This window comes from Odocoileus virginianus, chromosome 8 (genome assembly GCF_023699985.2).
Source record: "Odocoileus virginianus isolate 20LAN1187 ecotype Illinois chromosome 8, Ovbor_1.2, whole genome shotgun sequence".
Classification (NCBI taxonomy): domain Eukaryota; kingdom Metazoa; phylum Chordata; class Mammalia; order Artiodactyla; family Cervidae; genus Odocoileus; species Odocoileus virginianus.
Genome location: NC_069681.1, coordinates 73,600,063 through 73,624,264, shown reverse-complemented (window position 1 = coordinate 73,624,264; position 24,202 = coordinate 73,600,063). Strand labels below are relative to the sequence as shown.

The following is a 24,202-nucleotide window of genomic DNA, read 5'->3' as shown; positions in this document are numbered from 1 at the left end:
TGGATCGTTCCCCCAGTCCTACTCCCAGTGGATGCCTTTCTAGCCTCTGTTCCTTGCTTCTTCTCTTCTCCCCCTTTTTTTAGAGCTTAAATGTTTTGTGTTCTGGTTCTGAAGATCAGAAGTCTGATAAATGCCTCACCAGGCTAAACCCAAGGTCTGGGTCAGGCTGCATTCCATTCTGGACACTCTAGGGAGGGGTCATTTCCTTGCCCTTTCCAGCTTCAAGGGACCACCCACATTCCTTGCCTTGTCCCCTTCCGCCATCTTCAAAGCCAGCATCCTAGCATCTCCGTGACCCCCCCCTCTCGTCATCACATTTTGCTTCTTTCCTTCTGACTGAATGCTTGCTTTGGCCAGGGAGGCCCTCATCCCCCAGACAGTCTCATGCCTCAAGGAGAGCTGACCTACAGCCCAGGTCTGGGGGCAAGCCTGCTTAGTCACCCAGCAAATTCTACACCTGTACCCCACCAGTGATCTGCTCAGAAACTAACTTGTGTCCGTTTTCTCCACTTAAACGTGGAGAAACTCCACGAGAATGTGGATGGTCATCTGCTTTGCCAAGAACCTGGAATAGTGTTGGGCACAGAGTTCTCAATGAATGAATTCATCTTTTCCATTCCTCTTTGGCAAACTTTAATTGACCACCTACTTTATGTCAGGGATTCTTCTGAGTCCTGGGGATGAGAAGATATGTAAGACTTAAGGATGGGTTTCCCAGGTGGCTTGGTGGTAAAGAATCCACCTGCCAATGCAGGAGAAGTCAGAGACACAGGTTTGATCCCAGTGTCGGGAAGATCCCCTGGAGGAGGAAATGGCAACCCACTCCAGTATTCTTGTCTGGGAAATCCCATGGACAGAGGATCCTGGTGGGCTACAGTCCATGGGGTCATGAAGAGTTGGACATGATTGAGTGACTGAGCACACCTAAGATCAAGGAGTCTAGCAGGGAAGACAGACAGTTCCCTAACAATGTGCCATGGTAAACACTGTCATGAAGTCACACAGAGAAGGCTGAGTGGGCAAGGCTTCCCAACACCTCCAACATGGAGCAGATCGTGGAGGATGAAGAATTAGGGAAGATGCAGTGACCACTTACCTTGTTGCCCAAACCAGGACACTGTGGAGAGTGAAAGGAAAGCTATTCATAATTACACTGAACAACAGGTGTAAGCAGAGACCACTCTGGGCAAAACATGCCATATGTGCCTTGGTGGAGGCCCGCAGGGATGGGGCGATGTCAGTGTGTTGTGGTGGGGGAGGGGCCAGGCTGGCATGGCAGGTGGGGGCCTGTGTGAGGGGTGTATTCTGGCAAGCAAGGAGCCCAGGCGTGTCCTCTAGAGTTGGGGCCTGTGGGGCTTCTTGGCAGGACAGCAGCAGGACCAGATCTGCATTGGGGACAACAGCTCTGGCCATGATGGGGAGAAAGGTCTGGAGGGACACAGATCAGAGGATGGAGACCAGACCAGAGGAGGGAGACCAGACCAGAGGAGGGACACAGACCAGAGGAGAGAGACAAGACTGGAGGAGAAACACAGAATAGAGGGGGGACACCAGACTGGAGGAGGGAGACCAGGCTGGAAGTGCGTGCGGAGGCTTGAGGCAGGATGCAAGGGCGTGTTCCAAAGGAAACGTATCCACTAGGTGCTCCTGAGGTGGCCCTGATGGAGGGGCAGAGGGGGGAAGGCAGAAATGGGTGATGCTTACGTTCCCAGCCTCGGAGACTGGTGGCTTCTGCTGGAGACAAGCAGAGAATGCCCTCAGCTGCTTGGCAGACTCTGAGAGTCTGCCACAGGGAGCAGACACAGGAAGCTGAACCTCACAAGGCCAAGTGCCCAGCCAAGCGGGCAATCCAAGGGCTGAGTCACACCATCCAAGTGGTCAGCACAGGTGGAAAAGAGGAGTCAGGTGACTCACGGGGCCCAGGGAAGCCCGTGAAGGAGAAGCGCTGAAGCAGATGGGCAGTGAGGCAGGAACCGAGGGAGGCCTGGTTTCACATTGAGCCACAGGTGTGCCTGGTGAGTTCGTAGCCTCTGCATCCTAGTGGTGATTCAGAATGGAGTGGGGACCCCTCAAGCATGGGGGCACTTGAAGGCAGGCCTTAGGATGGGGAGGTATACTGGGTGGCAGAAGAGAAGCTGTAGGTAGGTCAGTGTGGGGCCCAGAGGGTGGAGGAACTCAGTCTAAATGAACATATTGACATTGTCTGTGTATAAGTCCTTGTGAGTATTTTTAATTATTATTTTTTATTGTGGTGAAATGTATAATCCATAGCATAAAATTTACCATATTAACCTTTATTAAGTATATAGTCCAATGGCATTAAATGTGTTCATGTTGCTGTGAACCATCACCACCGTCCATACCCCAGACCTTTTCATCATCCTCGATAGAGACTCTGTACTCATTAAACACTAATTCTCCATTCCCCTCCTCCCAGTCCCCTGGCAGCCACCATTCTCCTTGTCTCTATGCATTCAACCATTTTATTGTTTATTTATAGGCCACACTCCATGGCACATGGGATCTTAATTCCTCAACCAGGGATTGAACCCATACCCCCTGTAGTGGAAGCACAGAGTCTTAACCATTGGACTGCCAGGGAAGCCTCTGATCATTTTAGGTACTTCATGTGAGTGGAATTATACAGTATGGCCTTTTGTGACTGGTTTATTTCACTTAGTGTCATGGCCTCAAAGCACTTCCATGTTGTAGCATGCATCAGAATGTTGTTGCTTTTCCAGGCCAAATAATATTCCATTATGTGTGTTTGCCATAGTTTGTTTAACCAACCCATCGATGGACACGGGTTGTTTCCACCTCTGGGTACTTTAAATTCATTGTTCTTTGAATCAAGCAACCACACACTGTTCTGACTGAATCATCTTGTTGAAGAGAAAAGAGGAAAGAATTCACGAGAACAGTCATGCACTCTCTTATGCCACTCAGCCTGGGGGCCAGCGGAGGCCAGTCCTTACATGCAGTATCTCATTGAATCTCCCCAACAAGCTGATGATGTCAGGGTCTTCCCTTTGCAATAAAGAGGAAACTGGAGCTTAGAGGGTGAAGGGTTTGTTCAGGATCACAAACTGGACACCCTGTGGGGGCGAAGGGGAGGGATCCAACCAAGGTGACACCCTAATACTTAAAAAAAATTATTTACTTACTATTGGCTACGCTGGGTCTTCATTGCCTCTCGAGGGCTTTCTCTAGTTACAGTGAGCGGGTTCTCTTTGCTGCAGTGCATGGGCTTCTCACTGCAGTGGCTTTTCTTGTTGTGAACACAGGCTTGGGGGTGTGTGGGCTCGGTAGTTGTGGTACATGGGCTTCATTGCTCCCAGGCATGTGGGATCTTCCCAGACCAGAGACTGAGTCCATGTGCCCTGCGTTGGCAGCTGGATTCCTATTCACCGTACCACCAGGGAAGTCTGAGACGCCCTAATTCTTAAGTTGAAACCCTCTGGTATTTCAGAAGTCGACCACTGCTAACTACCAGAGAGTTTTATACAATTTTGTTTTTCCCTTATTTATTATTTTTGATGTCTGTTTCCTATTTCTTACGAATGATTAAGTATTGAATCCTTAAAAATAAAAAGCTCCTTGCCGCTTGCAGGCAGCAAAGATGAGGGAGCGCTGGGGACCAGGTGTGGCCAGTATGTCAGAAGCAGCAGCCTCTGGCTGGAGCCTTAAACAGATGCGCGTGCATTTCCCTGTTCCCTGGAAGATCTGTTGAAAGAAATTCTGGTATCATCTGTCATTTTTGCTCAAGCTGTGTGCCAGTAAGCAGATATATCTGCTCCTGTGTGTAACTGTTGTTCAAAAGAGAAATAAATTTTCTACTATGCTCAGTGGGCTTCTCTGGTGGCTTAGACAGTGAAGAATTGGCCTGCAATGCAGGAGCCCTGGGTTTGGCCTCTGGGTCAGGAAGATCCCCTGGACAAAGGAATGGCTACCCACTCCAGTATTCTGGCCTGGAGAATTCCATGGACAGAGGAACCTGGCGGGTGACAGTCCATAGAGTCGCAAAGAGTCGGACACGACTGAGCGACTAACATAGACACACACACACACAGACACACACACACATACACACACACACACTACGCTTAGTAGAATTGGCCAGAGGGAATTGGGATAAGGCTAAAGCCAAAAAAAAAAAAAAAGTCCTACAAAAACACCCAGAAAAGATTAAGATGCAGAAGTGCCTGGGAGGATGAGCACTCTTCTGCACTGTGCTGTTTCCTGGACAGGTGTCAGGCAGGAGGTCACACGATGGTGGTTGTGGGTTCATTGGTTATGTGATCACGTGAGGGTGATCTCAAAAGAGATGAAAAGAAATATCATCTCTTTTCCATTTGGGCCTTGAGGATGGAGCACCAGTAACAGAACAGACAGGGTTTTCTGGGCTCACCTCCTTTCTTCCCATCTCTCATTTCCTCCATGACCTCTTCCTTTTGACAGAGCAGGAGAAGTACCCATGGCTAGCCCTCTTGAGGCAGGCAGACAAAAGCTTGCCCTTCTGTAAAGAGACTGCTATCTTTCTTCACTCGCAGAGTCTGAGCCATTGCAGACAGAAGAGCCCAGCGTCTTGCAGGAGGTGCTGTCAGACATCAAATGTGTGTTCTATTTAGGCAGAGATGGACCAGAACTGAACTAGGCTCCCACTGACAAGTTACTTAAAATTTTTTAAAAATTTAGATTGCGCCCAATCATTTTAAAATATTGTCACATAACGACATCTTTTGGTTTTAAAAAATTCAATTTACTCAACTTTTGAAATTGACATACTTTTGCATGTTCCCAAACTCAAAAAGCATAAAAAGTACGCACCCATTCCCACTTCCTCAGTCCTGGGAAATCACCATGAAGGGTTTCCTGTATGTTCGACAAGAGTTACTGTATGCTAAATATAGTTTGGAATTTTTGCCTTTGTCTAACATTGTTATGCTCGGCTGTTTTAATAGAGGATTCTTCTAAAAAGAAGAAGTGGGAGTTATGCCTGTCTGTCTCAAGTGATGACAGAGTTTGTGCGTCTCAGGAAACCCCCGGGGGCTACACTGCCCCATACTAGGTGTCCTCAGCAGGCTCCTCAAAGTCAAGTGCACAGGAGGCCCAGTGGGTGGTAAGACGCAAAAATGGCAGTAAAATCACAGGTCAGAGGCAAATGTTTACAATACAAACTCCAAGTGCATGGTTAAATTCTGGTGAATCATATAGAAAAACTGCCCTTACATTTTTGAGAAGTAAGTCATAAGGAGAGGGAAGGATGAAGTAAGATGCTGCCTCCACAGAAAAATCCTAAAGGCACAATCAAGAAAATCAAAGTCATGATTGGGAAAGTTAGATGTAGGTGCTTCAGACTTTCAGAGTCCACAAAGTGCATTTTCTCTCTCTTTTATTTCCTGATGCACTTTCTTACAAGAGCTGAGCAAACGCTGAAATGAAAATGAGAAACTCCAGGCGGAAAAGACTGAAGAGAAGCATTGGAGTGTCTGTGAGTGCTTTCAGAGACTTCACATTCACTGCGTGGATTATTCAGCATAAAACAGTTCTGCCTGCTCTGGAGGGGGCACGCTTAAAGAGTAGGTGTTTATCGGTTTCTGTTCATTCACTGACGTTTGTTCATTGAGCACTTAACTGTTCTTTCTTAGGCCTTGGGGATAGCTCTAAAACAGACAGAGTTCCAGTTATCACAAATTTACACATGGTGGCATCAGGGCAGGCCTCCTGGAGGAGGTGACCATGTAAAGGAGGAGAATGTTCCTGGGAGAAGGAATGGCCAGTACAGAGGCTCAGAAATGGCTTGGAGCTTGTTGGTGTTTGAGGAAGAAGACAGAGGTAAGTGTTACTTAAAAGATATAATTATGTGACTCTGAGATTTTCCAATTTTCCCCTTTGGATCAGGTGACCCTACTCTCTAGTAAGTGGTAGAATTCTGGCTGACCTAAAGAAGAAACAAGCGCTTTCTTCTCTGCACAATAACACTACAAATCACACAGTTGGTACTTAGCTGACTTAGAGTGGTTTGTGTACACGTCTTCTCTCTCAACTGGATGGCAAGCTTCTCGAAGGAGCAAGCTTTTTGTTCCTGAAGTGTCGGAAGTATTCAACAGATATGTCACTAAAAAAATGCAATTCAGATGCACAAAGCTGAGTAACCGCATGACGGGAATGGCTCACGTCTGTGTCCGAGGTTGTCCTTGTGGCTCTGTCTCTGTGTTCTCCCCTCTTCACAGGAGCTAGAGTGGCTGATTGAAACATTTGAAAACATACCCACTTCTCAAGTCATGCTCAGCAGCTTTCGCACTTTTTCTAATCAGCCGGGATGCTCCCCAGTTTTCGCCCCAGTCTCCCACAGTCAGGCCCTGCTTAGTAAGGAGCCAAGTACTGAATAAACCATTCTGGGTTACCGTTGTGCTCACCAGAAGTTGAGGTTTTTCTCCCCAGTTACAGACCAGTTAGTTTGATGTCTCCTTGAGATTCACTACCATGTTTAGGCTCAAAAATGGCAGGATGAGGAATCCAAATGGAGAAGAGGAAGGACAAGAAACAGGTTTTTCTCTTTTTTAACATTTATTTATTTTTATTGAACATTTCGGTTTGTATCGGGGTACCACAATAGCCAGTTAACAATGTTGTGATGGTTTCAGATGAACAGTGAAGGGACGCAGCCATACATATACATGTGTCCATGTGTTTATCTACTTGACTGCTCTAGGTCTTAGCTGCAGCATGTGGGATCTAGTTCCCTGAACAGGGATTGAACCCAGGCCCCCTGAATCAGGAACATGGAGTCTTAGCCACTGGACCACCAGGGAAGTCCCAGAAAACAGTGGCGTTCGCTGCCTCTACCGCTTAATACAGATGGAGATGGCTGTAGAAGTTCAGAGATCATAGTCCTCGCTGGTCATTGTAGGTCGGATTGCGTCCCCTTAACATTCCGCCCTCACCTCCACAGATACCATGGGCCACTCAGTGCCCCAGCCTTAGACGAGCCTCAGGCGCAGATGGGTGTCCTCTGTGGTCCCTTCCCTCACCACTCTTCATCCTGTTCTTCCAGGTTGGGAAGCTGGCTTCACCTCGTCCCTCCTGCAGGCAGACATTCTTCATTCTCTCAGCTCATTTTCCATAAAACTCACCTGTTTCGTCCCCAGAGGACCGTGTACTTACTGAGGGCACAGATTTCTCTTAAGCATCAGTAGATGACCAATTGATATTGGTTTTAAGGAATGAACTAATTTTTTTCAGTTTTAAATAGAGTATAAAGGGGCTGTGACTTTGGCCCTCTATTTGAAAACCTAGATTTAAACAATGACAAAGTTTTAGATATATTAGTTACAACACCATGCTGCCCAGCAAAGTGGAGTTGTGTATTCATAGAGCTTATGTTTCAACTTCATTCGTCTGAATTAGAAATCAGCCATGAAAAGACAGTCACTGATTTGTCAATTGAAACCAACAAAAGAACATCATTGTTTTGATTAACTTCTACTTCAGGGGGCTTCCCAGGTGGCGCTAGTGGGAACCTGCCTGTCAATGCAGCAGACATTAGAGGCGTGGGTTCAATCCCTGGGTCAGGAAGATCCCCAGAGGAAAGCATGGCAACCCGCTCAAGTTTTCTTGCCTGGGAAATCCCATGGACAGAGGAGCTGGCAGGCTACAATCCATAGGGTTGTACTGAGTTGGACACGACTGAGGCAACTTAGCATGCTGGACAGTTTGTTGTGGTTCAGTCGCTCAGTCATATCCAATTCTTTGCAACTCCATGGACTGCAGCACTCCAGGCTTCCCATCCTTCACTGTCTCCAGGAGCTTGCTCAAACTCATGTCCACCGAGTCGGTGATGCCATCCAACATCTCATCCTCTGTTGTCCCCTTCTTCTCCTGCCTTCAATCTTTCCCAGCATCAGGGTCTTTTCCAATGAGTTGACTCTTTGCATCAGGTGGCCAAAGTATTGGAGCTTCAGCTTCAGCATCAGTCCTGCCAATGAATTTTGTTGTTCAGTCCCTCAGTCATGTCTGACTGTTTGTGACCCCATGGACTGCAGCACACCAGGCTATCCTTCACCATCTTCTGCAGCTTGCTCAAACTCATGTCGATTGAGTTGGTGATGCCATCCAACCATCATTCATTCATTTCAATGAATATTCAGGGTTGATATCCTTTAGGATTGACTAGTTTGATCTCCTTGCTATCCAAGGGACTCTCAAATTTGAAAGTATCAGTTCTACAGTTCGAAAGCATCAATTCTTTGGTGCTCGACCTTCTTTATGATCCAGCTCTCACATCCAGCTGGACAGGTGGATGATGTTAATTAGTGCCACCAAGAAGTTTAATTCATTCAACTGTCAAGCATCGGGAGAGAGAAGGGGAGAGACCCTGGGTTTTCAGTGTTTGGGTCTGGCCCCTGGCCCTGCACTGTGTGGGCAGTGCTGAGATGAACATGGTAAAATGAGCACAAAATGATCCAGGTCCAAAGGCCTTGGGAGCTTACATTAGAAAATGCATCTAAAATACAGATCAGGTGACTGGCACACAGCAGAGCCTTGTCCCACTGCAGGGAGTGAGCTGGCAGCCTGTGAGCTGTACTCGCCCATCCTGACTATTAAAACGTTGAAAAGCTTGCCAGTCTGTGCTGAGTGCCAGACACTTTTATAACCGTGTCTCCAGGTTTTATCCTAGTAACACTCCTCTCTCTCTCTTTTTTTAACATGTTGTTGAGTCACTGAGTTGTGCTCTTCTGTCCTCCACTACCTCCTGTAGTTTGCTCCAATTCAAGTCCATTGAGTCGGTGATGCTATCTCAACATCACACCCGTCACACCCCTCTGGGGTAGGCATAAACATTACCCTTATCTTCCAATTGAGGAGAGTAAGGCAAAGCACTATCTCTGAGTATATTTTGTAGCTAAAACCTGCATTTGGGTCCAAAAGGAGTGAGTACCTTTCAACCTCATTCTGTCAGAATCAAAATGAGGCACTTTGACGTTTTCCGGGTTAGCAGAGTATATACAAGTGTGACCTCTGAAGCTGGGTTAAAATCCTGGTTCCACTGCTTACTAGTTGTGCAAGCTTGGAAAGTTATTTCTGGGCCTCTGTTTCCTCATCTAGAATAAGGTGATGGTGGCACCTACTCCATGCCTGGTGCACAGTGAAGCCCTTGATAAGCACATCCTGTCATTGTGGGTATCTTCCGCATTTCTTCCCACCGCCTCACCAAGTCCTTTCCTCTCCATCACAGGCAACATATCACTCACTGATGTCAGCTGGTTGCAAACCCTAATGCCTTCAGGGGAGAGAGAGGCAGCAGAAGTATACAAAGTGACACATGGTGAACTGGAGGCAGGAAGAGAACAGAAAATACAAAGTGGCTTGCAAGGAACTCTACAGTAAAAGATTGTGCAAAATTATTCAGATGAAGCCATTTAAATAAATATCGTGCTGACCAAATGGAATCAGCTTGGCCCTAGGTTGTTTACTTGGTTGGTCCCTGAAGTTGTCTGGCTGTAAACTGGAGCTGATACACTCAGGAAGGCCTGAAAGAATTCAGTTGCACACAGACTCATCTTTTCCCTGCATACAATGAAGCCCTTTGTGAAGCTGATATGGCTGCAGGTGAAAACTGTGTTCTAAGCCCAGATAATCCCTTTCAAGCTGGGGGGTGGTGGTGCGAAAGTGTTGACATTTCAGTTTAATCTTATCTTCAACTGCATTACAGATGGTAGAAAACAAAAACCAAAAAACACACACCAGCACAGCACCTAGTGCATGGAAGACTCTCTTTACATTTGTATCTTTCTATTCAACCTTAGGCTGGAGACCCAAGGCATTGAGATATTTGCCTTTAGGATCTGTGATATCACCCAATTTATTTATTTTAAGTTTTTGAAAACACTGCGAGGCATGAGAGATCTTAGTTCCCCAACCAGGGATCAAACCCTCATCCCCCACAATGGAAGCACAAGAGTCTTAAGTACCGGACCTCCAGGGAAGTCCCTCACCTGAATTTTGATAACTCTAAATTACAAAGTTCTGTACAGTCAAAGCTCTGATTTTTCCAATAGTCATGTATGGATGTGAGAGTAGGGACCATAAAGAAGACTCAGTGCTGAAAAACTGATGCTTTTGAATTGTGGTGTTGGAGAAGACTCTTGAGAGTCCTTTGGACAGCAAGGAGATCAAACCCATCAATCCTAAAGGAAATCAATCCTGAATATTGGAAGGGCTGATGCTGAAGTTGAAGCTCCAATATTTTGGCCACCTGATGTGAAGAGCTGGCTCATTAGAGAATACCCTGATGCTCGGAAAGATCAAAGGCAAGAGGAGAAGGGGATGACAGAGGATGAGATGGTTGGATGGCATCACTGACTTAATGGACATGAGTTTGAACAAGCTCTGGGAGATGGTGAAGGACAAGGAAGCCTGCTGTGCTACAGGCCATGGGGTCACAAAGAGTCATACATGACTGAGCAAACTGAACATCAACCAACACAACTCCAGGTAATTCTACCAGAAATCCATGTAGAAAAGTTCCTGTACTTATGTGCGTGATTGCAAGCTCACTCAGTTGTGTCCGACTCTTTATGACCCTATGGACTGTAGCCTGCCAGGCTCCTCTATCCATGGGTTACACTTACATGTAAATCTGGTGGCCTCTGTTGCATGGACGAGGAAAGATCTCAGTGGGCAGCATAGATAGAGGTGGTGCTCAAGTTCTGGTGCAGACCTGCTTGATGGGACAAGATTAAGATAGATTTCAATCCAAACAGGGGAGACAGACAGCATTGAGGGGCATGGCGACACTGGCAGGAGGCCCAGGCACACACTGGAGGCCTAAGCGAGATGGAGCATAGCAAGAAGGAATTCAGGTGGGTGATACTTCCTGGTTTGGGCAGAAAAACAGGGAGATGAGCACCCAGCACCCTGAATGTGTGTTTTGGAGCTTTCTAGTACTGACTTGGGTATCAGGGCAGAGAGGGTGGGCCTGGCTTCCCAGGTTGCCTGGAGCATCAGGCCAGCTACTATGGGACTTGGTTACATTCTGTTTGCAATTTATTTTCCCCCAAGAAAGCTTATAATGGAAATCACTATGGAAACAGCATGCATGTACCAGAAATCTATTTTTCACCTAAATTTTGTTTGAATGTTTTGTTTTTTTGAATGTTTTGAACTGAAGAGATGAGGAATATCTGATTTTAGAGATGTGTCTGAATTTCTGCCCTACTGAAATGGGGGAACCCAAAAAAAGCATTCCATGACCACAGTTCTTTAATCGTGAAAAATAACAGCTTTCTAATATAATAAGGGCTTCCCAGGCGGCTCAGTGGTGGAGAATTCGCTTGCCAATGCAGGAGCCACAGGAGCTGCGGGTTCGATCCCTGTGCGGGGAAGATTCCCCTGGAGAAGGGAATGGCAACCCACCCCAGTGTTCTTGCCTAGAGAATCCCATGGACAGAGGAGCCTGGCCAGCTACAGTCTTGGGGTCAAAACAGTCAGACACGACTGACTGAGCACACATGCACGCTAATACACTAATTTATATTCTATTAACTTGAACTTCTTTCTCAAATTAGGAAGAAGTGAAGCTGAGCTGCCTGACAGGAAAGACAGGGTGCAATGATGCATTTTACAAAAGCGGAAAATAGTAACTGTCCTCCTGGCTAACACCAGCCTCACCATTTCTCACAGGACCTTTTTCTCACTTGCAGGACTACTTGTCCCTGGGAACATCATCATCTCTGCTGGGTTGAGATCTTTCCTATTTTGCAACTCGACTTTCAGAACAAATATATTTAGAAACTATATTTATAACCAAATTCTAAATTTATGGCCAACAAGCAGACGGGCAAGCAGCTTCGCCCCCTTCCTTGTAATTTACCTTTCTTGATTCAAAGAGCTAAATATATATAGTTTCTTCTTTGCCCCTTTCACGTTTATTGAATTAATTTGTCTTTCGCTAAATCATGGTGTTTTGACCCAGGTTATTCACCCAAAATGTGTAAAAAGAGACAAACCACCTTGCATTTTAGCTGTTTGGGATGTCGGATGACCCGGGCTATTTTAACCGTCCAGAAGCAGGTTTCCTCCCATCGTACCCAAAATTATCGAGACCGCCCCTCAGTTTTCTGGCTGGGCAGTGGGGGCTCTCTGTCCCCTAGGCCTTGGTAGAGGCTGGAGGTCAGCTCCTTTCAGGATGGACGCTGGTCGCACCCGCGCCCCTCTTCGTCCCTCACCCGAAGCTCAGGCTCTAGGACCGCGAGGGCCGCGGGGCGGGAGGCGGTGCCGCTCGAGCCCCGCCCCGGCCGAGCGCGGGGTGGAGCCGGGGCGGGAGTTCCCAGAGTGGCGCGTTCAGGGAGGCGGAGAGAGGTGGAGGGAGGTGTCCGCGGGGAGAGGGCGGGCCCGGCGCGGGAGTGGGCGGGACTCGAGGCGGCGGGTGGGGCCGGCGAGGGAGAGGGCGGGGGTGCGCGGTGGTGGGCGGGGCAGGGCGGTGGCGACGGGCGGGGCCGGCGCGGGAGTGGGCAGGGCGCGCAAAGGTGGGCGGGGCGGGCGCGCCGCCGGGCCGCGCAGCTGCCGGGCAGGCCGGGCATTAGGGCCTTGGCGGAGCCTCGCTCCACAGCGCGCTGGGCGGGGTGCGCGGCGGGCCGGCGCGGGCCCCGAGGCAGCGGCTGCGCCCTGCGCCGGGGAGGAGCCGGGGGCGGGCGGGCGGCCGGCAGGCGGGGGCTGGGGCCCGCGGCGGGGAGTGCCGGAGCGCCGGCGGCGAAAGCGGCAGCGGCGGCTGAGCAGGCTCGGTGCGTGGGTCCGCGGCGGCTCGGGGTCGGCCCGCGGTGCGAGCGGGCGGCCCGGCTGCCTCCCTCCCCGCCCGCCGCCGCCGCGATTGGGTGGAAGATGGCGCTGGGCGGATGGAAATCCTAATGACGGTCTCCAAACTCGCCTCCATCTGTACCATGGTAGGTGCGGCGGGCGAGCAGCCCGCTTCCCCGCCCTTGCCGCCCGCGGGGCCTAGTGCGGGGCTGGCGGGGGGCGGTTGGACGGCGCGGCCCGAGCGCAGGCGGAGCGGCCCCGGGGCACGCGGGGGCAGGGAGGGGCGCGGGCCGGCGGCGCTCCTGATCGCCGCGGCGCTGGGGGGCCGGAGGTGGGAGCACGCGCGCGGCGCCCCCGCCTTTGCGTCCGGAGCGCGCGGGGCCGCGGCGGGGTAGGCAGGTCCCCCAGCCGGCCCGCGCGCACGGAAGTCGGCGCAGGTCTCCTCCCGGAGTCCTGGCGAGGCCGCGTCCCCTAGCCGGGCCCGGGGGATGGGTGTGTGTGTGTGTGCGCGCGCGAAGGGGGAAACTTTCTAGTGCTGTCGAAACTGACCCACCCCCCCACCCCCCACCGTGTCTCCTCGGAGGGGACCGAGCTCCCCGGTTTGCAGCCGGGGAGTCTTGTCTGGGAATGCTCGCCGATCCTGAGAACAGCTTAAGCATTCCTGTCGTTTGTTTACTGGAACGCACCAGACGCATCGTTGTGTGACTTGGAAGTATTTCTGTGCGGGAACTGGAGGCAGCGCCGCTGTCTTGTATCGTGTTTTTAAGTAGAAGGGGAAAAGAGCTTCAGGGGGAAAGAGCTCCTGCCTCGTGGACAAGTCCTGAGTTGAGCAGAGCGAGCGTGCGTTTAAATCTTGGTATTCTGTGCGTGGCCGGGGGACCCGTTGGCACTCCACACGGTGGGGGCTTTAACATCTGGCGATCTCTCTGGCGATCTTAGTTATGAACCGTCTCAGGAAGAAAAAAAAAAGTTGTTCTTCTACCACGTGGGCCTAGCGATCACGTTTATTAAAGACTCCTGCAGTCTTTCCTTCTGTTTTACGCCTGCCCAGCCCTTTATGTGCGTGTGGGAGATTCCCCCCGCCCCCCACCAGCTGTCTTCCCCGTATGGGTGCTACATTTCCTGTACCTTTCTTTAAGGAGCCGCCAATCCGATCGGAAAGATGGCTTTTAGCCGCAGATTTCTGAACTGCACCCCGAGAAACAGTATTTAAAAAAATGGCTGAAATCAGGTGGGATTAAAATCTACAGTTTTAAAGACATCACGCTGAAGAATGAATCATGAAGAGTCCCATTTCCTCAAGTGGATGTTTTTCTCGCACAGTTCACATTTTAGGAAAGCATTGATGTTAAAGGGACCGTATTAAAGGGTGATTTCCAAGGGTCAGGTAGATTAATTACGTTTATATGTGCCAGTTATCATATTCTGTTTCAGAAGGAATGTGATAATTAAGTCTTTGAAAATGATTATCTCGCCAGATTGCTGAGCCTGCACAGATTGCCGGGTCATGGTTCCCTGTCAAAGTCTAGAGTTTCTGGAGAGATGTATGTGTCTGTCTTTACTGACTGCTCATCCGCTCCAGTATTTCAGGTATACATTTAGCACCTGCTTCGTGCAGGAGGGTGTGCTGAGCGCTGGGGATACAGCAATGGTCAAGTGGGACTCTTGCTTTCACTGTTGTTTACCTTCTAGTTAAGGGAAACAAGCGTCATTCACATCAATGACTTAATAGATGCACCAGTCACATTAAGAAAATGAGGCAGAGCAATTTGCCACGTCAAACACTGAGTAAGTGGGATCTTGATCTCAAGAACCTTATACTCTAGAGTTCTTTCTAGGGCTTCTGCTTTGGTGCATTAATTGCGTGTGGTATGATGTGTGTATTGTTGGCAGATACAGAAACATCGGTACTCAGCCAGATGAGATTGCTCCTGAAGCAGTGTTAAAATTGGGTGTGTCAGTGTTCATATTTGAATAAAAACTCTGACGCTGTCCGAGATAGGGCTGAACATCTCAAACTAGCCTGCGATCCTTTGCTTAAGGAGCACTTCAGCCTATCTTCTGAGATATCACCAAGTTGACAGCCAAGAAAAGCAAAGTATTTACCTGTGTGCCTTTGTAGATTTCTGGCGCATTCACAGCTCTCTCTCAAGCAGGTAGCCTTATTTGAATAATCTTACACCTGTCCATCCCCAGCCTTTATCCCCACTCATGTCTTTTCACAGCATTTTTGTAATCTCAGTGGTACGTCCCACACTAGCTATGTTGTAAAGTTTTCTCTTATCGCCTTGTTATAATAGATTGTGAAGGCCTTAAGCGGAGGGACTGTTGTTTATTTGTGCAGTTTGGTAGAGCACTACCTTCTGCGGACAGTCAGTTTCTCCGGGTCCCTTCCATCCCATGCCGATGTCTGGGGGGAGTGAGTTTGACTAAATGTGGCTGAGATTGAGGTTGTGGGTTGGGAGGTGGAAGGAGGGGGCTGGATCTCTCAGAGAATCAGCAGCTGTGAAAACGTTTATAATGAGTTGACATTTTATTCTATAAATAGTAAAGTTGACAGAATTTTATTTCACCTGTCAACATAAGGCACTTGGGCAAATCACCAGTCCCTTGATTGGATTAAGTACTGTTAAAAGCGAATCTCTTCTGAAGTGTCTTCTCCTCGATCACTGTTCTGCTGGCACGGGAATGTTAGTCAGGTTTGTTGCTCTGAAGTCAATGTTACAGCCTGATCGAGTGAGGGATTGGGTTTAGGCTGCAGGGAATCAATCTGCAGGGTGCCTCTAGAAACCCCTCTGACTTATGATGTCCAGGAAGTAATTTCAGTATAGCATGGTGCTTGTTTTGCCACCAAAGCAGCTTCCGACTTGAGGGCCTGGCACGGAGTAGCTACCTAATATTTAATACTGTACTTCATCGTGGTGAAATAATGGGAAAGTGACAAATGCATGTAGACCGGCGGCCTGCGTCTTGAAATCGAAGTGAAGTTGTAGAGCAGCTTGTAGCGGCCGGGACCAGGTGACCTTACAGGTCAGGGCTGTCAGGAAGCATAGTGGTGGGGGGTCCGGGGATGTGAGAGGCATCTAGGTTTCTTTGGGTTGTAGGAGTCCTGGCCTGGGAGGGGGCATGGGCTGGGGCTTGAGTAAAGGAGAAGTTGTTGCAAAGGAAGGTGGTAGGCGGTGGGGTGGCCTGGCTTCTTGCACGTCCCCAGTCCTGGGGTCAGCTAGGTCCCCTGGAACATGGGACTGCTGAACCAAGACCACGGTCTGCAGCTTGGTGTCTGACAGGTTTGCTTCAAAAAAGGCATGGGAATCTTGAAACTGGCTGTACTTACTGCAGGAAAGTCACAGGTGAGACTGACTACTTGTCTTATTGAGTCTCATGGGTCATTCACGCATGGTACCTTGTTCATGGGGGTGAGGGTGTGGGGTAGGCTCTTGTAGTCTGAATATTCTATTAAATAATAACATTCTATGTTCCTTCTTAGGAAATAGGGTGGATGTGCTATGCTTAGTTGCCCAGTCATGTCTGACTCTGCAACCCCGTGGACTGTAGCCTATGGGGATTCTCTGTGCAAGAAGACTGGAGTGGGTTGCCATTCCCTTCTCCAGGGGATCTTCCCGACCCAGAGATTGAACCCAGGTCTCCTGCATTGCAGGCAGATTCTTTACCATCTGAGCCACCAGGGAAGGGTGGATGTAGTTCTTTTATTAGCGAAATATTTAATTAATTTTTATTTATATTTTAGTAGTAAAATTAGTGTTTCTGTGACAGGAGTATCTAAAGTGAGTTGCTGTTGGTTTTCTAGTTTTGCTGTTTTTAATGTTAATTTAGGAGGGATGAAACCTTCAAAAATAAGGAGTCTTATGTCATATAAATGGTTGGATAGGGAATGTTTGAACATGTGTTTGAGGACCTTCGTGGATAAATCATTTAGAATAAGTTTTATTTAAGCTGGCTGATCTTTTGAATTTGGCCAGAATATACACTGGATGTAAAAAATTATTCTTATTATAGAAAATTTGGAAAATACTCTATTAAAAAGAGTTTGGAAACTCTGAAGGCAAAAGAAAATAGTTTACTTTGCCTCCCAGGGCTTGTTTTGTCCTTTTTAAAAAAAAAAAAAACTTATTTTTAGCTGCGCTGGGTCTTTGTTGCTGCCTGAGGGCTTTCTCTAGTTGCGGTGCCCAGACTTATCATTGTGGTGGTTTCTCTTGCTGTGGAGCCATAACTCAGAAGCTGTGGTGCCTGAGGCATGTGAGATCTTCCACCGTCAGGGATTGAACCCTCGAACCTGTGTCTCCCACATTGGCAGGCAGATTCTTTACCACTGAGCCACCAGCCTCCCTTAAAAGTAAGGCTAATTGAAGCTTTCCTGAAAGTTTTACTGTCTCCAGAAAGATTATATAATCATTTGTTTATTTAGCATTAATTCGTTTCCAGAAATCTTCATTTTTTAGATTTAAACGATCTGATTTTGTTTTGATTTCTCTCTCAGTAGCTCCGTTCTAGAAGCTTAATATAGTATTTTATAATATGTTCTACTGCATGGTATAATTAAAAAGAGCAGTTGGACCAGAAGGAAAACTCTAGTCCAGATTTTGACATTTAGATCTGTGCATATGGGAAAGTCTCTTAAAACTTTCCGAGTTCATTTTTCTCATCTGTAAAATAAAGGGGTTGGACTAGACATTAATAAATATTCCTTCTGTGTTTGTTTCCTTCTAGATCTAAAACTCAGTATTCTCTGATCCTTTTGGAGTTTTAAACTGTTGATTTCATCATTTTGGGAATGTTAATCATGTTTAATTAATTTTACTTTTACTTTTTTGACCCCCGTCACCCAGTTCTCTCCACACTCCACCCTTGTCGCCTCTGGCAACCACCACTCTTGTTTTCTGTATCCAAGAGCCTTTTTTTTTTTTTTTAAAGATGCCACATATAACTGAGCTTATATGGTATTTGTCTGACTTATTTCGCTTAGCATAATAACAGTAATATCCATTCATGTTGTTAGAAATGGCAAGATTTTTTTTTAGTGGTTGAGTAGCATTCCATTGTATACATATACCTCATGTTCTTTATCCATTCATCCACTGATGAACATTTAGGTTGTTTTTTCCATATCTTGGCTATTGTAAATAGTGCTGCACTGAACATAGGGCTCCATTTATCTTTTTGAACTAGTGTTCTCATTTTTGTGATAAATATCCAGAAGAGGAATTGCTGGATCATATGGTAGTTCTATTTTTAATTTTTTGAGGAGCCTCCATATTGTTTTCCATAGTCGCTGTATCAACTTACATTCCTGCCAACAGTGAGCAGATTCTCTTTTCTCCACATCCCCACCAACACTTGTTATTTTTTGTCTTTTTGACACATTCTAACAGGTGTGAGTTGATACCTTCTCGTGGTTTTGATTTGTATTTCCCTGATGATTAATGATGTAGAGTATCTTTTCATGTAACTGTTGGCAATGTGTATGTGTTTCTTTCCAAAGATGTCTGTTGAGATCTTCTGCCTGCTTTGTAACCGGATTGGTTTTTTGCTCTTGATTTGCATTCGTTCTTTCACATGTTTTGGATACTAGTCCCTTATCAGATATATGATTTACAGTGGTTTTTCCCGTTCAGTAGGTTGCATCTGATCATGTTTTAGATAATATGAAGAGCATGGAATTAGATATAGTTAAATATGGATTATACCTAGTTTGCTCGGTTCTAACAAATATGTTGTGGAATTTATCGAAAATTATGGTCCAAAGTAATGTTTCTTCTTTCAAAAGCATTTAGTGGAGGTTAGCGATATCGCCATTTTACTCACTAAGAGGCTCAGTCCACATAACTGTTTACTTATTTTTGACGTTTTTTTCTTTCCCGATACCATTTTTTAAAGTAGGATTTTTGAATTGCTGCCCTTTCTGAGGGCTTCTCTGGTGGCTCAGATGGTAAGGAATCCACCTGCAGTGCAAGAGACCTGGGTTCAGTCCCTGGGTCGGGGAGATCCCCCGGAGAAGGAAATGACAACTCGCTCCAGTGTTCTTGCCTGGAGAATCCCATGGACAGAGGAGCCTTTGCATCCATGGGGTTGCAAAGAGTCGGACACGACTGAGCGACCGAGCAGGCACAAGCCCTTTTTGAGATTCCACATTTATTTTCACGGGTGTGAGTGTGATCTTGGACAAATTAGTTCTCTGTACCACATATTTTTTAATCTGTAAAATGGGTTAGTGCAACCATGTGGCCCCAGGAAAGAACAGGAAAATCCAAAAGGAAATAAGGCCTGAAGCTGACTTTAAAATACAAACTTCATTCTACCAATGATGACAAGTTGGTGTGCTTTTTTTCAGTATAAAAATAAGACTTTTCTCAAAGTACAGTATCTGTAAAACGTCCACTTTATAAGGTTCTAGAATCATACTGGTCTGTGATTAATCATCTGTTGTGTTTGTAGTTATTATTAACTTTGTAAAGTGGTTTGCTCCCCTGCATGAGGTAAGGACTCATTGGCATTTCTAGTTAATGTCAGGTTGACAAATACTAGTAACCAAAATGGAAATTTTTTAAATAAAATGCAGTTATTTTAGTTCATTTTCATCATAAGAAACATGAGTTTATTAATAGTATATGCTTCTGAGAAAGCACACATTTATTTTGAAGTTAAGTGGGTTAGATCATAATATTCAAACTAAGAACGTGGATTGTCTTTTTTTCCCCTGTTTTGAGTAGTTTGTAGAAACTACTGCTTTTGTCTGGGAATAAAAATGTTCTAAATTTGTGACATTCTCAAACATGTTTGAGAAGTTTAGATAAGTTGGGAATAGTACTTTGAGAAGAAAAGTCTTATCTTTATGCTGAAAAAAAGCACACCAAGTTGTCATCATTGGTAGAATGAAGTTTGTGTTTTAAAGTCAGCTTCAGGCCTTATTTCCTTTTGGATTTTCCTGTTCTTTCCTGGGGCCACATTGTCGCACTTGATTCCTTCTTGCCTCGGTCCCCTACTGTGGTGACACCTCTTGGTGACCTGCGGTGCAGTTACCAAACTTGCTTTTCGAAGAGGATTGTTGAAATATCTGTAAAATGCTTTGTGTTGGAAGAAAAAGGTAAATGCTAGGTATAACGGTAAGTTATATGAGATGCTGAATCAATAATCTGGAGACCCAGTACTGTTGAAAATACCCATATATAAGTCGCCATCATTTAAATCCTTATGCACAGAATTTGTATTAGAAGGAGATGAGAGAGATGGTTTGTATACATAATTCATCTTGGAAGAAAAACCCTGAAGTCTACTTTCCCAGAAGTACTCAATCAAGAAGAATTTTGTGATGGTGTGAAGTACATGATATTTAATATAGAATGTGATTGTATGAGTAGCTGTGGGTCTTCATAATCCTGTGTGTTCACTGGCTTATCCTTTGCTGCTGTGGCTTCCAAAGAAAGATCAGCTTTTTCTCAGAGTTGTGTGACATCTATAGAACGATGTCAAGGCTTGCTTAGGACCTCCATCTGTAGTAATCCACACATCGAAAGCTGCAAGGCAGCAAAAATTTGTTTCCAGCTCAGAATAAGAAGTGGGTATTTTTCCAGTGCCAACTGACAGATGTGTTTATTGAGGGGCTTCATAGGTTCAGGGACCAGCCCTGCACTTCCTACTTGTGGATAGTGGCCTCATCATGGTATGTTTTAAAGGAGTTAGAATATTGTTGCCTTTGGTTTATTTTAGTGCCTTTTCTTTCTGTGACCTAAGCCAGGCTTCTTCCTGATGCTAAGTGTGTAAATGTTTTTCTTGGAAGGCGTGATGGATTTATTCTTTTTAAGCTAATAGCAACGTGTCTTTTTTTTCCCCCCCTATAAAGAGTGCCTTTTCTTCATAAGTGCTTTGAGGAAGTATTCACGGGGACCTGCATGCTGTCAGGGTGCACGCGGTACTGAGAATACGGAGATGAGCATGATGAGCTGTGGGCTCACAAGAGCTTCCCGTTCATTGTGTCCCGAATAGGTCATAGTTGTGTCCAGAGAGAAATCCTCTTGGCTGCTGGGCAACCAGGAGCTGTCTGGATTGACCAGAGACCTTTGACCAGTTGCATCCAGAAAAGAACCTGCCTGCCAGTGCAGGAGACATAAGAGACATGGGTTCAGTCCCTGGGTTGGGGAAGATCCCCTGGAGAAGGAAGTGGCAGCCCACCCCAATATTCTCGCCTGGAGAGTCCCATGGACAGAGGAGCCTGGCGGGCTACAGTCCAGGGGGCCACAAAGAGTCGGACACGACTCAAGCGACTTAGCAGACAAGTACGCGTGAGGATGGTCTTACCTGTATGTTCCTGTGGGCTCCATACGTAGTATTCCCTGTGTGTGCCACGATGAGAAAAAGGTCAGGAAGGCGGCCAGACGTATACAGCACATCAGGAGTGAGTAATAATCAGTCTGTGAAAGAGGAAGTGGTCATTTCTCCCTGGGAGAGAGACGAGGGCTTCGGGAGGAAACCTCTCAGAAGAGATCGGAACTTTTCGCTGTTGCTGTTGTTCAGTTGCTCAGTTATGTCTGACTCTTTGCGGTCCCATGGACTGCAGCACGCCAGGCTTCCCTGTCCTCCAGTATCTCCCGGAATTTGCTGAAATTTGTGTCCTTTGAGTCAGTGATGCTATGTAACCATCTCATCTTCTGCTGCTCCCTTCTCTTGCCCTCAGTCTTTCCCAGCATCAGGGTCTTTTCCAGTGAGTCGGCTCTTTGCATCAGGTGGCCAAAAATTGGAGCTTCAGTTTCAGCATCAGTCCTTCCAGTGAATATTCAGGGTTGAATTTAGTGCAAGGAAGTCAGTCTGTGTGGGCAGGAAGAGAGGGGATTCCAGGGGTGAGCAGAGGTGCAGCCTCCTGGGATCTGCATTTATCCTGAGAAGGTGTAAGTTCAGAGGAGAGTTGGGATAAAGGTACATTGGTAAATTTTACTACATTGATTGTTAAAAAGTTGTTTTTAAAAAAAGATGGTGACAATAACATGATGAAGTAGAAGGGACTATTTAATGGTAGTTAAAAACTTGTTAAAAGTCTTGTCCCCTATCCAAAAGACCTCCCAAAAAATGGTATTAGAAAATTTAAAGTTGTATATGCGTGGTAAAAATTAAGGCTAAATATATACCTACACAAGAAATGATTTTCCTTGCTTCCAAACTAGCTGAAACTTTATCACTCAAATTCTGAGGGCAGGAAAATAGGAAAGATAAGATTAAAAGAAGAAGATAAACAAACAAAAAAAGAAGATAAACAGAAAACCAAAGTAAAATGGAAGAAATAAGCTGTTTTATTCATTATAATATATCTAAATGGATTAAATTCATCTGTATTGTACTGAAGGAACTATCAGATTACATAAAGAACAAAATATAGCTTAAAAACCTTTGTAAAACAAAAGGACAATGTATATGACAATAACACAATACTATCAACACCTCTAAGAACTTAATGTACAGATAGCTTTTCTAGATATTTTAGGATCATTTAGTCCTTTTTTTGTTAGTCTCATACTCCTCCTCACGTCTGTCTTCTTGAAGATCCTTTCAGAGCGAGGAAATCTCGGGGAATATTAGCCCCACTTTCACATAGTACAAAAACAAGCTTCAAGTCGTCCCCAAAGTGACTGGGGGTGAAATCCATGTTTCTTGACTCCCTAGTCCGTGATGGTATCTACAAGGTAATACGTTGCCTCTTTCATGGTTGAGATAAAATTGTTTTCTTTCCTTTTTAAATAAGAATTTGGAAAGTTTTTTGTCCCTAATTTCTAAGCTTTCTGTGTGTGTGTGTGTGTGTATAGCTTTGAGCCCCACTCCACTTACTAATTATATGCATATTTGAATGGACCACTTACCGTGAGATGGAATCATTCTCCCCATTAGATCAAATGAGAGAATGCCCATGAAGGGAGATGATCCATGTGGAACTGCTTTCTTTGCACTGGAAACATAAATGGAGATCCCCGTGGTGGTTGGTGATGGGCATTCGTCCTCAGGGACGGTGGGCGAGGCGGTTCTGGCCGCCTGGGCTGTGGCGTGGCAGCGGGCTCCCAGGTTCCCTTTGATGAAGTAGCAGTCAGTGCCGAGTTTGAAAATGAGTATTTTAGTGATCCTGGGCTTGCAGTGCTCAGGTAACTGATGAAGCACAGTTTTAGGTTCTCTTTCATAGAAAAAGTCTTTTAGGAATTTGTGGCTCATAGACTTTTTTCTTCTTTTCTTTTTCTCTAATGAGGTCTGTGGGCTTGGTTCTCCTACACCATGCAGTTTACTCGTGATGTTAGCTAACTTCTTGTCGTTTCCTTCTAGTGACTTTTTTTTTTTAAGGTCTAAAATTATAGTGACTCAATTGTGTTAATCTCTATAGTGTTCATCTACCTGGGTTTTTCAGGAATGCCTGAAAAGAGAGCTTTAGTAATTCTTTCAAATTAGGATTATAGAAAGAGAGCCCATCTGGGCACAAAGAAAGGAAGCGTGGAGTAAGTCTAGGGGCAAGGAAAGAAGAAAATAAGAGCCCCCTATTCTCTGGAGTGGAAAATATGTTTATAATGTGAGATCCTGTAGACAAAAACATTTCCTCTGCTCTGAACCTCAGTCCAGAAAGCCAGCCACTGTCATTTTGAAAAATTTTTTTTTTCTTTTTTCCCTACAATATTGTTCAGTTTTTTTTGGGGGGGTTTGTTTGCTTTCCCTGATGTTGGGATGATTCCCTGGTGTTTAATCTGCTTCACACAGGTGCTCTTCTGCAGGATGATCAAGGTGGTACCTTGGCATAGCAGTTGGTACTTTGAAGTTTGCACGAGGAAGATGTGTCTTGAAATAGCAGAGGAAGGGTGTTCTGGTTTCTACAGAACAAGACAGCATGTTTAGACTGTTTCAGACTTCGGCCGTGAATGATGCGGCTTTGGTTCATCCAGGAGCGGGTGAGGAATGGAAATCAAGTGTTCTGTGTGTCCCCCTGAGGGAGATGCTAAAGGTGAGCAGAAGTCTGAACAGTTTTGAAATGTCAAAGGCTCAAAACTAGATACAGCTGATCAAAAACGAAACCCCAATGTACTGTATTAACGACTCAGCTAGGCAAATTAATCATTTTTGTTTTCATTAATTTGCATGTCATTCTTTAAAAAGACAGTTCATTTTTTTTTTTTTTTTTGAGACTAGTTTCTCTAGTTTACTAGTGAGTTTCATTTGTTTTTGCTGCATATTTTAACTCGAAGGAGGCTTACACCTCCCTCCCAGGGGACGCAGCTAGCCCACAGGATGCTTCCCCTCCCTGGTTAAGAGGGTGCCCCCAGGAGCCGGTCAGCCCAGCAGGAGAAGCCTAGGGGGAGGCACCTGTGAGCACTCTGGGGGGATTTCCCTGTGAAAATCCAGCCCCCGCCCCATGACCACTCTTGCA

At 46.1% G+C, this 24,202-nt stretch overlaps 1 protein-coding gene and 1 long non-coding RNA gene across 4 annotated transcripts in view; both read left to right on the top strand.

Annotated features, from left to right (window-relative positions):
• The first annotated feature begins 1,930 nt into the window (after positions 1-1,930).
• Positions 1,931-9,452, top strand: LOC139036256 (uncharacterized). 2 transcript variants are annotated; one of them, XR_011488959.1, is made up of 3 exons: positions 1,931-2,015; positions 5,649-5,835; positions 9,239-9,452. It is a non-coding gene; the product is annotated as an uncharacterized lncRNA (long non-coding RNA). The 2 variants fall into 2 exon arrangements; XR_011488958.1 differs by lacking the exon at positions 1,931-2,015 and adding an exon at positions 5,271-5,491.
• Positions 9,453-12,697: 3,245 nt separating this feature from the next.
• USP12 (ubiquitin specific peptidase 12) overlaps positions 12,698-24,202 on the top strand; it is a 57,272-nt gene continuing 45,767 nt past the window's right edge. Inside the window, exon 1 of one of the 2 annotated variants that reach the window (XM_070471713.1) lies at positions 12,698-12,944. In XM_070471713.1, coding sequence (XP_070327814.1) covers positions 12,897-12,944 — 48 coding nt within the window. In that variant the 5' untranslated portion in view covers positions 12,698-12,896. Of the gene's footprint in view, positions 12,945-23,755; positions 23,780-24,202 lie in introns of those variants that run through there. The other variant, XM_020916308.2, reaches the window with a different exon arrangement.